General features: G+C 42.1%; 1 protein-coding gene across 13 annotated transcripts in view; it reads right to left on the reverse strand.

The window, feature by feature from the left end:
* GRAMD1B (GRAM domain containing 1B) overlaps positions 1-13237 on the reverse strand; it is a 279261-nt gene that overhangs the window by 25011 nt on the left and 241013 nt on the right. For all 13 annotated transcript variants that reach the window (XM_060787708.2, XM_060787696.2, XM_060787697.2 and 10 more), the window contains 4 exons: positions 9533-9617; positions 6553-6656; positions 5577-5672; positions 1943-2023 (listed from right to left, as the gene is read on the reverse strand). In XM_060787708.2, coding sequence (XP_060643691.2) covers positions 1943-2023; positions 5577-5672; positions 6553-6656; positions 9533-9617 — 366 coding nt within the window. The remainder of the gene's footprint in view (positions 1-1942; positions 2024-5576; positions 5673-6552; positions 6657-9532; positions 9618-13237) is intronic.

A 13237-nucleotide genomic window follows, 5' to 3' on the forward strand; every position in this document is an offset into this window, starting at 1 on the left:
GACTGAAGTTTGGCCATGCCTGATCTAGACCCAACTGTTCAGTGCTTTCAAGGTCAAAAGCAGCACTCTGATTTAAGGCCAAAAAAGGCTGTTTCTTGTTGCTTGCCTTCAAGTTATTTCTGACTCATGGGGACCCTAAGGCCAGTGTATCATGGATTTTTCTGTGGCTAATGGTAGATGACTAGTTTATAAAGCCATTGTCCTCCCAACCATGCTATACACCTGTGAAACGTGGACTCTCTACAGACGTCATATGCAATTCCTGGAATGGTTCCATCAAAATCCTGCAACTGCCTCCAAAAAATCCTGCAAATCTCTTGGGAAGACAGGCGGACAAATGTCAGCATGCTGGAAGAAGCAAAGTCCACCAGCATTGAAGTGATGCTCCTACACCATCAACTCCGCTGCACTGGCCACGTTGTCCAAATGCCCGATCACCATCTCCCAAAGCAGTTACTATACTCCCAACTCAAGAAAGGAAAACAGAATGTTGGTGGACAGGAAAAGAGATTTAAAGATGGGCTTAAAGCCAACCTCAAAAACTGTGGCATAGACATCGAGAACTGGGAAACCCTGGCCCTTGAGCACTCTAACTGGAGGCCAGCTGTGACCAGCAGTGCTGCAGAATTCAAAGAAGCATGAATAGAGGCCGAAAGGGAGAAATGTGCCAAGAGGAAGGCACATCAAGCCAACCATGACCGGGACCGCCTCCTGTCTGGAAACCGATGTCCTCACTGCAGAAGAACATGTGGATCAAGAATAGGGCTCTAAAGCCACCTACGGACCCACCGCCAAGACATCACATCTGGAAGACAATCTTCCTTGAGCTATGAGGGATCACCTAAGTAAGAAGTACGTGACTTGCCCAGCACTTCCATGGATGTGCAGGGATGAAAACCCTGGTCTCCAGAATTATGGCCCTGAAATATGATGTTCTGGCTATGAACCTGGTGAGCACTTGAGTGTTCACATTCTGTACCCAGATTCATTTTCAAGGGGACTTTGCATGGACTACATTACAGCAATCCACAATGGAGAGAATGAGGGAAAACACCGATGAAGCCAGGCCTACTTTATCCAGATAGGGCCCCAACTGACGTCCTAAACAAAGCAGAGAACTAAAGCTAGCTTTATTTCCCTTGGGGATTTACATCGAGGACAAAGCTTCAATTGTTACGAATGGTTGGAATTTTTTTTTTAAATGTGAAAAGGTCAAATATGCTCACAATCCTAAAGCGGAAAGAGAGAAAAAGAAGAAGAAAAAAACATCTCCTTGAAAAGCTAGCCAAACAGATGCTGGGATAATCACACCATTAAAATGAGGCCATGTTTGGAACCCGGAAAGGTAACTTGTCCTTTTGAGCTGGCATTTTTTGAAAAGGCTTGTGTGTACTGTTTTTCTCTTCTTTTGTATCTTTTTTTTTTGACTGGGACAAACCTTTGGCTCTACAGATCCCCAGGAATGTTCATAGTCTGGGTGTGAACTGGGATGGGCATCAGAAAAACAACATCACCCTAAAACTCCAGGAAAGTTGGGTCCTGGGAACGTGACCTAACGATTGCTTCCACAGTTGTTGCATGGAGATCACCAAAAGTCCTTCTCCAGATAGTTCCATCTTCTGAAAGCAGTGGGTGGGATGGTGAGGCATCTTTGGAATGTACTCTTTAGGTAGGTTGACCTAGCACTAACACCCATGCCTCCTTGCTGACAGATACGGACTTCCCTCCATCCAATGTTTTTGGGGGAGTTTTGGCACCGGCTAAAGTTAGCTTTATCTTCCTCTGAGCGTGATTTTACTTCTGATGTTTTCCATTGTGCTACTGCCTGTATTACTTACTGTTGTACTGTTTGTTTGCAAAGGCCGCCTTGACAAGATCCCGGCTGGCTATAAATATTTCAGACCATGAAAGGTTTATGAGAAGTGTCCTCATGTCTCCTTACCTTTTCAAGAAGGGCATTCTGCCAGAGCCTGAACATCATCATGTACGTTCTGTCTCGGGCACCAAAGGAAGTGAAAAAGTGCTGTGAGGAGCAAAGGTTCAAAGGGGTTAAAGGAAGGTTGCCTTAGAGCATGTTGGCAAAGACAAAAAGAACTACGGTTTCCCATTTCCTTCACAAATTACGTGGGCGTTGAGAAGCTTGACTCCTGAATTGATTTTTCCACAGTTAGGGTGGCCCAAAGAACAAAACATTTGTCACTAATTTGATTCAAGTGTTCATTTTGCTTGCTGATATTAATACTTAGCTGCTTGTACGAGAGTTGAATGAAAAGTAATGCCTCCACCTTCGTAACTCCTCAACAGATGGCAGTACTGGTATGTGGCAGGTACTGGCTTGTTCAGCAGACTCTCCGCTACAGTTGCATTTTGGTGGGAAGCTTTAGCATTGAATGGTTGTGTTGTTAACCCAGCACAGACGGCTGGTCTACGCGACTTAAGCAACGTGCAATCATTGAATTCTTGACAGTAGAAGGTGTCACCCCAAAGAAGATTCATCAGAGAATGCAAGCTGTTTATGGTGATTGTGTTGATGTGAGTACTCTGCATCATTGGGCAAGTAAGTTTAAAGATGCTGAGGTGACACCTTCTGCTTTTTTTTGTCATGTCAGGAGCGACTTGAGAAATTGCAAGTCGCTTCTGGTGTGAGAGAATTGGCCGTCTGCAAGGACGTTGCCCAGGGGACGCCCGGATGTTCTGATGTTTTACCATCCTTGTGGGAGGCTTCTCTCATGTCCCCGCATGAGAAGCTGGAGCTGATAGAGGGAGCTCATCCGCACTCTCCCTGGATTCAAACCTGCGACCTGTCGGTCTCCAGTCATTCCAGCACAGGGGTTTAACCCACTACGCCACTGGGGGCTCCATGCCTTCTGCTGTCAAGAATTCAATGATTGCGCGTTGCTTAAGTCGCATTGACCGACAGTCTGTGCAGGGTTCCATACTTTGCATTTAACAACACAACCGTTCAATGCTATGGCTTCCCGCCAAAATGGAACTGTAGAGGAGAGTCTACTAACAAGCCAGTACCTTCCGCATACCAGTACTGCCATCTGTTAAGGAGTTACGAAGGTAGAGGCATTACTTTTCATTCAATCCTCGTATGAAACAGTCAGCTTATGATGTGCCACCTTTCCTCCCCAAAGAGCTATTAATGCATTGTTCTATGAATTATCCCCTGGTCACTATCACCAATGTCTGTTAAGTTTTATAACTATGTGTCCTATAAGGACCTCATCACACTAGAGAAAAAAATCCAGTTAAAATCCGGTTTCTGCCTCCTGCAAAATTCTGGGGTTTGTAGTTTAGGCAGGAGCCTTTAACAGCTTCGCCAAACTGTAAACGCCAGGATTCTGCAGGAAGCAGAAACCAGATTTTAATTGGATTTTTTCTCTAGTGTGATGATGTAATAAGTCTTGTGGGGAGTAAAGATCCCAGCAATTCTCATCCTTGAGCATACTGGATAGAGTTGCTGGGAATTGCAGTCCAACAACAACGAACTCATATAATTTCAATCCCTGGTGTAATTAGTGCTATGAGGACATAATGTTACCTCAAAAGCCACTTATTCCATGACCAACAAGTTCCTATGCAAGGTTTTCCACAGGAAAGAATGTACCTTCAATTCACATTTGACTTATGGCGACACCATGGATTTCATACGGTTTGCTTAGGCAAGGACTACTCAAAAGTGGCTTTGCTAGTTTTTCCCTCTGGAATATAGCCTGGAGCATCTGGTATTTGTTGGCGGCTCCCATCCAAGTAATAAGCAAAGCTGATCCTGGCTATCTTCAAGATCGGATGAGGTCTAGAAGCTTTAGGGAAGTAGTTCCCAACCTTTTTTTTTTTTTTGACAAGGGACCACTTGACCAGGGACCACTCTCTAACATTAGCATCTAAGGGATTATGAATTAGTTTTTGGTCAAGTTTAGATTGAGTTTGGTTATTTGGGGTGCTAATTGAGAAAATTGCATTGGATAGAACACATCAGCTCTACTTTCTGATACAGAGGATATGCCATCCAATAGTCACCATCTGCTTGCCCACAGAAAACCATATTTAATAACCAAAAGCTGATTTAGTAGTAGTAATATTTCATGGGTAGTCGGCCTCTCCCTTCCCAACATCCCCATTGCCTTGACATTATAAGAAGGTTTTGTGAGACTAGTCGCTCTCGTTGCCGTATGTTTTTTTTAAAAAAAATAGTAAATAGCTTTATTGTCAAAGGCTTTCATGACCAGAATCACGGGGTTGTTGTAGGTTTTTTCAGGGCATATGGCCATGTTCTCGAGGCATTCTCTCCTGATGTTTCACCAGCATCTATGGCAAGCATCCTCAGAGGTAGTGAGGTCTGTTGGAACTAGGAAATTTGGGAATGTCCATGGTAGAACAAAGAACTCTTCTCTGCTGGAGCTAGGTGTCAATGTTTCAACTGACCACCTTGATAAGCATTTGATGGCCTGGCAGTTTTTTGGTGTGGCTTGTTAGTGCCTGGGGGAATCTTTAGTTGAGAGCTGATTAGTTGTCTCTGATTGTTTCCTCTCTGTTGTTTTGCTGTTGTAATTTTAGAGTTTGTTTTAACAATGGTAGCCAGATTTTGTTCATTTTCAAAAGAGGAAACAAAAGATTTCCCCCAGGCACTAACAACCCACACCAAACAACTGCTAGGCCATCAAATGCTAATCAAGGTGGTCAGTCGAAACATTCACACCTAGTTCCAACAGACAAGAATTCTTTGTCCCACCCTGGTCATTCCACAGATATATAAACCCAATTTTCCTAGTTTCAACAGACCTCACTACCTCTGAGGATGCTTGTCATAGATGCAGGCAAAACATCAGGAGAGAATGCCTCTAGAACATGTCCATATAGCCCGAAAAAACCTACAACAACCCAACAGCTTTATTCTTGTTTTAGACAAAGTGTCTAAAACAGAACATAAAATGAACCACAAAATACAAAACAGAAGTCAGTTTGCAGCAATTCAAGTAAGAAAAGTACCATTGACCTGCGTTATCCATAGGGTTTCATTCCAGGGCACCAAAATCCATGGATGCTCAAGTCCCAAAATAGACATTTCCAAAATAAAATCGTTTCCCTTATATAAAAAGGTAAAATCAAGGTTTGCTTTTCAGATTGGGGGAAGCCAAATCCAAGCTGAAGATGGTTGAATCTGTAGTTGCCAAATCCGTGGATATGGAGGGCTGGCTTTAATCACTTTTGCCAACGTTTGGCTAAGATCAAGTGTTGCCATGTGGTTTGGAGGCAACGGTGTAGTACAGGTGAGGCTGCGAACCATATTTTTGTTCTTGGGGACCACTGGAGGTCCACAAACCACAGGCTGGGAACCACTGCTTTAGGGTATTTAAATTTATAAATTGTTGCCTACTTGACAATGGGATAAACGTATATACAGATCATGCTTTAAGAAGCAAAATGTCTCCCAAATCCAAAACATTATTGCTTCTCTCCAGTGTCACTTCATTCCTGGATCTGATTCTACTCAACTTTAAGGACCTGTCTTCCAGGGCAACCTTCTGCTCTTAGCTGAGGAACCAAGAAGGGGTGATCATAAAACATACCTTTTCAGTGTCAGTGCAAACTTGGATAGCATTAGGAATGAGTCGTGCAGTTTTTTCCTTGGTCATGGAGCAAATGTCCTTCAAACGGACCGTCAACTGTCCCAAGAAATGAACAAGCAGAACATTAAGGAGCATAAAGAGAAGGTTTAGTAACCCAATCCCAGTGGTTTTAGTCCATCCTTGAAAGAAGCACTTATGGCAGCATTTCTCAACCTGGGGGTCGGGACCCCTGAGGGGGTCGTGAGGGGGTGTCAGAGGGGTCACCAAAGACCATCAGAAAATACAGTATTTTCTGTTGGTCAGACAGATTCTGTGTGGAAAGTTTGGCCCAATTCTATTGTTGGTGGTGTTAAGAATACTCTTTAATTATAGGTGAACTATAAATCTCAGCAACCGCAACTCCCAAATATCACGGTCTATTTCCCCCAAATTCCACCAGTGCTCACATTTGGGCATATTGAGTATTCCTGTCAAGTTTGGTCTAGATCCATCATTGTTGAGTCCACTGTGCTCTCTGGATGTAGGTGAACTACAACTCCAAAACTCAAAGACAATGCCCATCAAAACCTTCCAGTATTTTCTATTGCTCATGGGAGTTCTGTGTGTCAAGTTTGGTTCAATTCCATCCTTGGTGGAGTTTAGAACGCTCTTTGATTGTAGGTGAACTATAAATCCCAACAACTACAACTCCCAAATGACATTATCAATCCTACCCCAGAACCCCACCAGCATTCAAATTTGGGCATGTCGGGTATTGGTGTCAAACTTGGTCCAGTGAATGAAAATACATCCTGGATATCAGGTATTTACATTACGATTCGTAACAGAAGCAAAATGACACTTATGAAGTAGTAACGAAAATAATGTTGGGGGTCATCACAACATAAGGAACTGTATTAAGGGGTCGCGGCATTCAGAAGGTTCAGAAACACTGACTTATGGCATAGCAGGGTACCAGGGGAGGGGGCTATCTCACCAATGTTTCCCAACGAAAAATGTTGCTGTAGAAACATATCCAGTTTTCAGAGAGGTAGAGTCGGCCCTGCAGGAGAATGTCTCTTTGAAGTGCACAGGAGTAATCTATAGAGAAAGCGACAGTAATAAATAAATAAATAAATTCCTAAATACAGCTGGGTGCCTCAAACAATATTTGGTCCACCTTCACTAGGGATCGGGCACAGGATCCCCATGAAAGTGAAAAACAGCAAATAACAAAACTGCGACAACTCTCTAGGAATTTCTCGATCTTTCAGCACAAACAATGCAATATTTTGTCTGAGTGTTCTTGTATTTCACTGTTATGTGAATAAATGGATCAAATCCAAGTGCTAGAACCAAGCAGAACAGATTCATCAAACCAGTGGGATTTATAAACATACTGACTTATTGTTCAACAGCCAGTTCAATGCGTCTAATCTATTTGCTGCTCTTTTTTTCCATGTCAGATGCGACTTGAGAAACTCCAAGTTGCTTCTTGTGTGGGAAAATTGGCCATCTGCAAGGATGTTGCCCAAGGGAGGCCTAGAGGTTTCACCATCCTGTGGGAAGCTTCTCTCATGTCCCCACATGAGAAGCTGGAGCTGACAGTTGGGAGCTCACCCCGCTCCCCAGATTCAAACCACCGACCTTTCGGTCAGCAGTCCTGCCAGCACAAGGGTTTAACCCATTGTGCCACCGGGGGGGGGGGGGGGGGCTCTTATTTATTTATTTATTTATTTATTTATTTATTTATTTAATTATTTGAACTTATATGCCGCCACTCCCCTGGGGCTCGGAGCAGCTTACAAGCAATTGGATTTAAGGTATCATCCTTTCTTAAATAAGATGGTGCCCTTTTATAACATTTTTGCTGAAGATAATGGGCTCATTCCTAAGGTTTTCTATTAGGTAGGCACTATATTTTCATGTTACATTATTTAAATTGTATCTTTCTTTCAACTGCTTTTTAATATCTGAATTTATTTACGGCTTAATAAATATTTATAAATTAATTAGCACTGAGCAAAACATCTTATAACCAAAAAAGACATGTCATTTAATACCGGTTGCTCTACAATTACCAATTATACACTGTGCCCTTAATTTATGTGACATGGTTGCATATGAACCCATGGCTAGAACCAATAGGTCTGATTCATTTTGTGTCAAAAACACTGCATACATAAGTATAAAACTGATAAAAATAGAAAGAGCACAAGCGGCTAAATAATTTTTGACCAAAAACCAGGCAACAGTAACCATATTGTCTGTAGCCTTAAACAATTCTTCCTCTGTACATGAGGCAGGGCATTGTGGACAAGCATACAGGAGCAGAGGCTGTCTGTTCTGCTCCACAGTCACACAAGTTAGGGGATTCTTTTAAGCAGTGCCATTTTGCCAGGTTATCTTTTGATGATGATGATGATGATGATGATGATGATGATGATAACAACTTTATTTTTGTGTCCTGCCTCCATCTCCCTGAAGGGTCTTGGGGCGGCTTACATGGGGCCAAGCCCGATCAAGACAGTTAAAATGTAACACATTAAAATGCATAACAACAGTGCAAAACAAAGTAAAACAACAACATTTTAACAATATAAAGCAGGCATCAAAATCAACAACCAATAAAAAAATTAAGTTTGTCATCACGGGTGGGTGGACTGTGCAACAATAACTTAAAGGATAGGGCTAAATCGTAAAGTGCATGGGACATAGGGCAGCAATAATAATAATAATAATAATAATAATAATAATAATAATAACTTTATTTGCACCCCGCTACCATCTCCCCAATTTATTTATTTATTTATTTATTTATTTATTAACTTTATTTGTACCCCGCTAGCATCTCCCGCAGGACTCGATACGGCTTACACAGGCCAGAGCCTCAAAACACAATACAATAAAACATAACACAATAATAAACAAAGCAAATCAAAACAATCAAGCAAAATAACAACAATAACTACCTCAGGACACAATTAAAACTGGTTCGGCCGGCGCAATGGGGTACAGAGGTTAAAATGCTGAGATGGCAGGAGGAACATGGATTAAAAGTGCGGTGTGCAGTAACATCGGTTGTGCTAAGGTGCTTCTAGGACTTGGGAAGGGGGAAATTCCTAATCTCGGAAGGCACATCGGAACAGCCAGGTTTTTAGGTTCCTTCTGAAAACTGCTAAAGTAGGGGCCTGTCGGAGGTCTTTTGGGAGGGCATTCCAAAGTCGGGGGGCCGCCACAGAGAAGGCCCTGTCCCGTGTCCCCACCAAACGCGCTTGCGACGTGGGTGGGATCACGAGCAGGGCCTCCCCAGATGATCGGAGTGAGCGTGTGGGTTCGTAGATGGAGATGCGGTCACGCAGGTAGGGTGGTCCCAAACCGTTCAGGGCTTTGTAGGTGAGCACCTGCACCTTGAATTGGGCTCGGAAAATAAATGGCAAGGGACTGAGTCCCAAGGGACTCAGTGCGGCTTACATGAGGCCGAGCCCACAATACAACAATAAAACAATAGTAACAGTAATACAAAACAATAAATAAACTCATAAACAGAAGATAAGCAATAAACGTTAACAATAACACGACGACGTTTAAAACCTATGGCTGGGCCAAATGTAATAATTAAAATTTAAAAATAATGCTGGGCATGACCAGGTGACATATAGCAATAGTAAACATAGGAGCAATAGTAAAGAGCAAGGACAAGACTTAGGGTGCTAGCTGGGGCCAACTATCTAAGGAATTGACTACTCAAAAGCACAGCGGAACATCTACTCACTCCACTTCTGAGTCTGTTCAGCGACTTCCGAGTTGCCCATTCTTGGTTTGCCCCTGGAGGCAGACCCTCGTGGGAGATCACCCAATTGAGATTTCCTGGTTTAGCTGTCAGGCCTGAGCTATTCAAGTTTATATTCAAATTTTGCTGTATAAAAGTAACTTCCGAAGACCCCATGGAGAGAATACACTGGATGAGGTCTTACCTACGATGAGGCGCTCTGTGTCGGGAAGCTGTTTGAAGAGTTTCCTGAAGTCTTCATTCCGCTGCTTGTAGGTCGGACTCAGTACCTGCAAAAGAGGGGAGACTCTGTTAGAAAGGAACAGAGGCAATGGGTGGTGAGAGAAAGGAGCAATGAAGGGAAAGTATTAACTAAATGCGAAAAAGCTGTAGGTAATATTACCCCGTTTCAGGTGTGAATAATGGGGGAGAGAAGCTGGTGTGGTGAGGTCGGGTGGTGACGAATTAGGCAGAAAATACAGGAGAGAGGGATAGTTTTATCAGAAGAGCGCACAACAGAAGGGCCATTCCATTCTGTTCAGGCTACACCACAAGGCACATAAGAGCATTAAGAAAGGATACGGTGTAGTCTGTGCTCAAAACATCCCAAACATGTTACCAAAGAAAACCTCACTTGCAAACATTTGTTGAAAAATCAAAGTACAAACTGCAAGACATTTGTTCAGACCACGGTGTTCCAATTTGGGGTAGATTTAACACAGTTGGAAGGGAGAAGTAGAGGGAGGGAAGAAGAAAAATGAGCTTTGCCAGGTCTTGCTTTGTGTTATCTAATTCATTTATCGCTATTGAGTTCCTAAGAAACTACTTATGTTGTAAAGTAGGATAATTCCTATCATCCAATTTCTATATTCATCTTCGTTGCATAAATTGGAATCACATTTCCTTCTTTTTAAAGAAGAGACACAATGGGCCGTCCTGCTGCAACTTTAGGGATCTTAAAAACATTGACATTAGGGTTGCTCTCTTTTCTGAGAATCCCTTGGCAACTCTTGGAAAAACTATGGGACCTTCTCCCTTTAACCAACCTCAGCAGGCAATGTTGGCTTTGTATAGTCTGAAGACATGGTGTAACAGAGAAGCTGTCTTCCTTCCCTAGCGCTAGCCACAGAATATCTCACCTAAGCTGAGATGGAGTTGTTCATTCATGGACAAGGTCTCGAATTCACCCACGTAATGGAAAACTGAACTGACTTCCACAACTTTGTTGATAAAATTACACCTAAACTAACAGGATTGAGGACTTGCATGACCAGACGGAGGACCGTCATCCAAACATGTTTATGGCTGTGGATTGTCTGGTTTGGCCAAACAGAAACCCAATATTGTGAGTCTATTATGGACTGATTAAGAAAACAACTATCCATAACTTATAGGACAATATGTCCATAACAGGTTTCTCCAGCAGCTCCAGCTATTATATTTTCACTGCCTCTGGCAAGTTTTAGCATTTAGAACAAAAAAAAAAAACCAAACAAACCATGAAACCCATGCTTTATTGCTCAACCACTCAACTCTTTGCCTCAAGACATAGAAATTCCTTAGATGTGTGCATTTCAGCCATCTACAACCTCTCATACATTGCAAAAACTTTTCAAGTATCCTTTCTTTATTATTGAACCACAATACCCATAATTAAACTGTCTCTTGTCTGAAGAAACCAACATTAATGATAATGGGGTGCACCTTATGAATATAACCATCAAATATCATTGAAGACAGGTAGAACCATCTCTCTGATGAATACAATCAACCATTAAATTATTTTAAATTTAATGAAATGACTAATAACAGGGATTCATATGAGACACAAATCAGATAGTTCAACTACACCTTCCTTTGGTGATGTCAGTTGGATTGAAAGTAATGGCTATTACTTTCTCTCTCTCTCTTTCACACACACAAACACACTCAAGCACACATATATTAGGTAAAGTTAAAGGTTTTCCCCTGACAGTAAGTCCAGTTGTGTCCAACTCTGGGGTGTGGTGCTCATCTCCATTTCTAAGCCAAAGAGCCTGCGTTGTCCGTAGACACCTCCAAGGTCATATGGCCAGCATTACATGGGGCACTGTTACCTTTCCACCAAGGCGGTACCTATTGATCTACTCAGATTTGCATGTTTTCAAACTGCTAGGTTGGAAGAAGCTGGGGCTGATAGTGGAAGCTCATGCCACTGCCAGGATTCGAGCCTGCAACCTTTCGGTCAACAAGCTCAGCAGCTCAGCGGTTTAACCCACAGGGGCTCCACACATATATTACATGTGTACACACACATACAAATATATTACATGTGTGTGCACCCAGCTATTACATTAAATTATAAAATTATTATAAATTTAATGAAATAATTAATAATTGGGATTTATATGAATCACAAATCAGATGGTTCAATTTCACCTTTCTTTAGCGATGTTAGTTGGAATGAAAGTAATGGCTAGTATTACACACATACACACAAGCACTCATATACGACATTTGTACAAACACATACAAATATATTACAAGTGTGTGCACCCAGCTATTATATTAAACTATACAATTATTTTAAATTTAATGAAATAACTAATAATAGGGATTTATATGAGTCACAAATCAGATGGTTCAGCTTCAGCTTTCTTTGGTGATGTCAGTTGAAATGAAAGTAATGGCTAGTGTTACTTTCTATCTCTCTCTCTCTCTCTCTCTCTCACACACACACACACATACAACAAACATGCAAATATATTACATGTGTGTGCACCCAGCTACCAATAGTTAGAGGTTGCAACCTGATGAAATGCTGTCAAAATTGGCATTTAAATCCTGTTAATTTTCAAAAGAATTTGTATCCTGAGAGATCTAGAAAATGTTATGATCGTTATTCACAGAAATCTCGATCTATTGTTAAAAACACATAAGGATGCTGAAAGAACAGCATCTTCTGTTTCACCGTGACTTAGTATAGGTAGAAGGCATATAAGAGGATAAGGGATGGTGCTATGGAATTCTGGACTTTCCTATGCTTGGGATTTCATGAGAGAAAACTACTGGAAATAGATTTGGTTACGTCTTCCTCTAAATGGTCAACTGAACTTGAGCAATAGGCAAGAGAATAATGCAAGAACATCAGCATGAAGAATGGATTCAACAGGAAGACACTCACAGCTGGGATCTCTTCCCATCCAGAGCTCTCATCATCTTCAGAGAAATCATGCAACTGCTCCAGGTACCACAGGAGTCTCTCGTCCTCTAGATCCAGCAGAAGACTCCAAAGGGCACCACATTCGGATAGAGCATCCATGATAGCACATTGGTGTAGCACACTGGGTTTACCGGTCGTCTTCCTCTCGTGGTGTGTGAATTTCAAGACCAAAACACTCTTAAAATTCAGGACTATGATCCAAATTATTGAAAGATACGAACAGTTGCTTGGAAAAGTACAGGCCGCATGTCTGCATTCTCTTCAGGCATGGTTTTTCAGATCCAAAGGTGAAGGAACATGAAAACAGTTCATTCAGACAGGTTTGGTGGCTATCTTGCCATCCTGTAGAGATGTCTTCAGAGCAGATGATAAGAATAGTACCCAACGAAAGCAACCCACAGGGCTGTTAACAAGATTGTAATAGGTCGATGGTAACCAAGTGCTCCTCAAAGCAAAAAGGAGCTAATATCCAGCCTTGCACCGCTTCTCAAATTCAATTGGCATCTCTGGAGCAGCAAGGAGTCAATCCAGCTCCAGACCTTTTCTCCATGCAGAGTAATGTTTGGAGTCAATCCAGTGACTGGCTTGGACACTCCTTGTTCCGTCTCTTCTCTAAAAGACAGCTTTATTCCTTGTTAATTTTTTTCTCTCTCTCTCGTGGAAGGAGCGGGTGGGGGAAAGACACCAAAATGACTTGCACATGTTAGT

Source organism: Anolis sagrei, chromosome 7 (genome assembly GCF_037176765.1).
Source record: "Anolis sagrei isolate rAnoSag1 chromosome 7, rAnoSag1.mat, whole genome shotgun sequence".
Taxonomy (NCBI): domain Eukaryota; kingdom Metazoa; phylum Chordata; class Lepidosauria; order Squamata; family Dactyloidae; genus Anolis; species Anolis sagrei.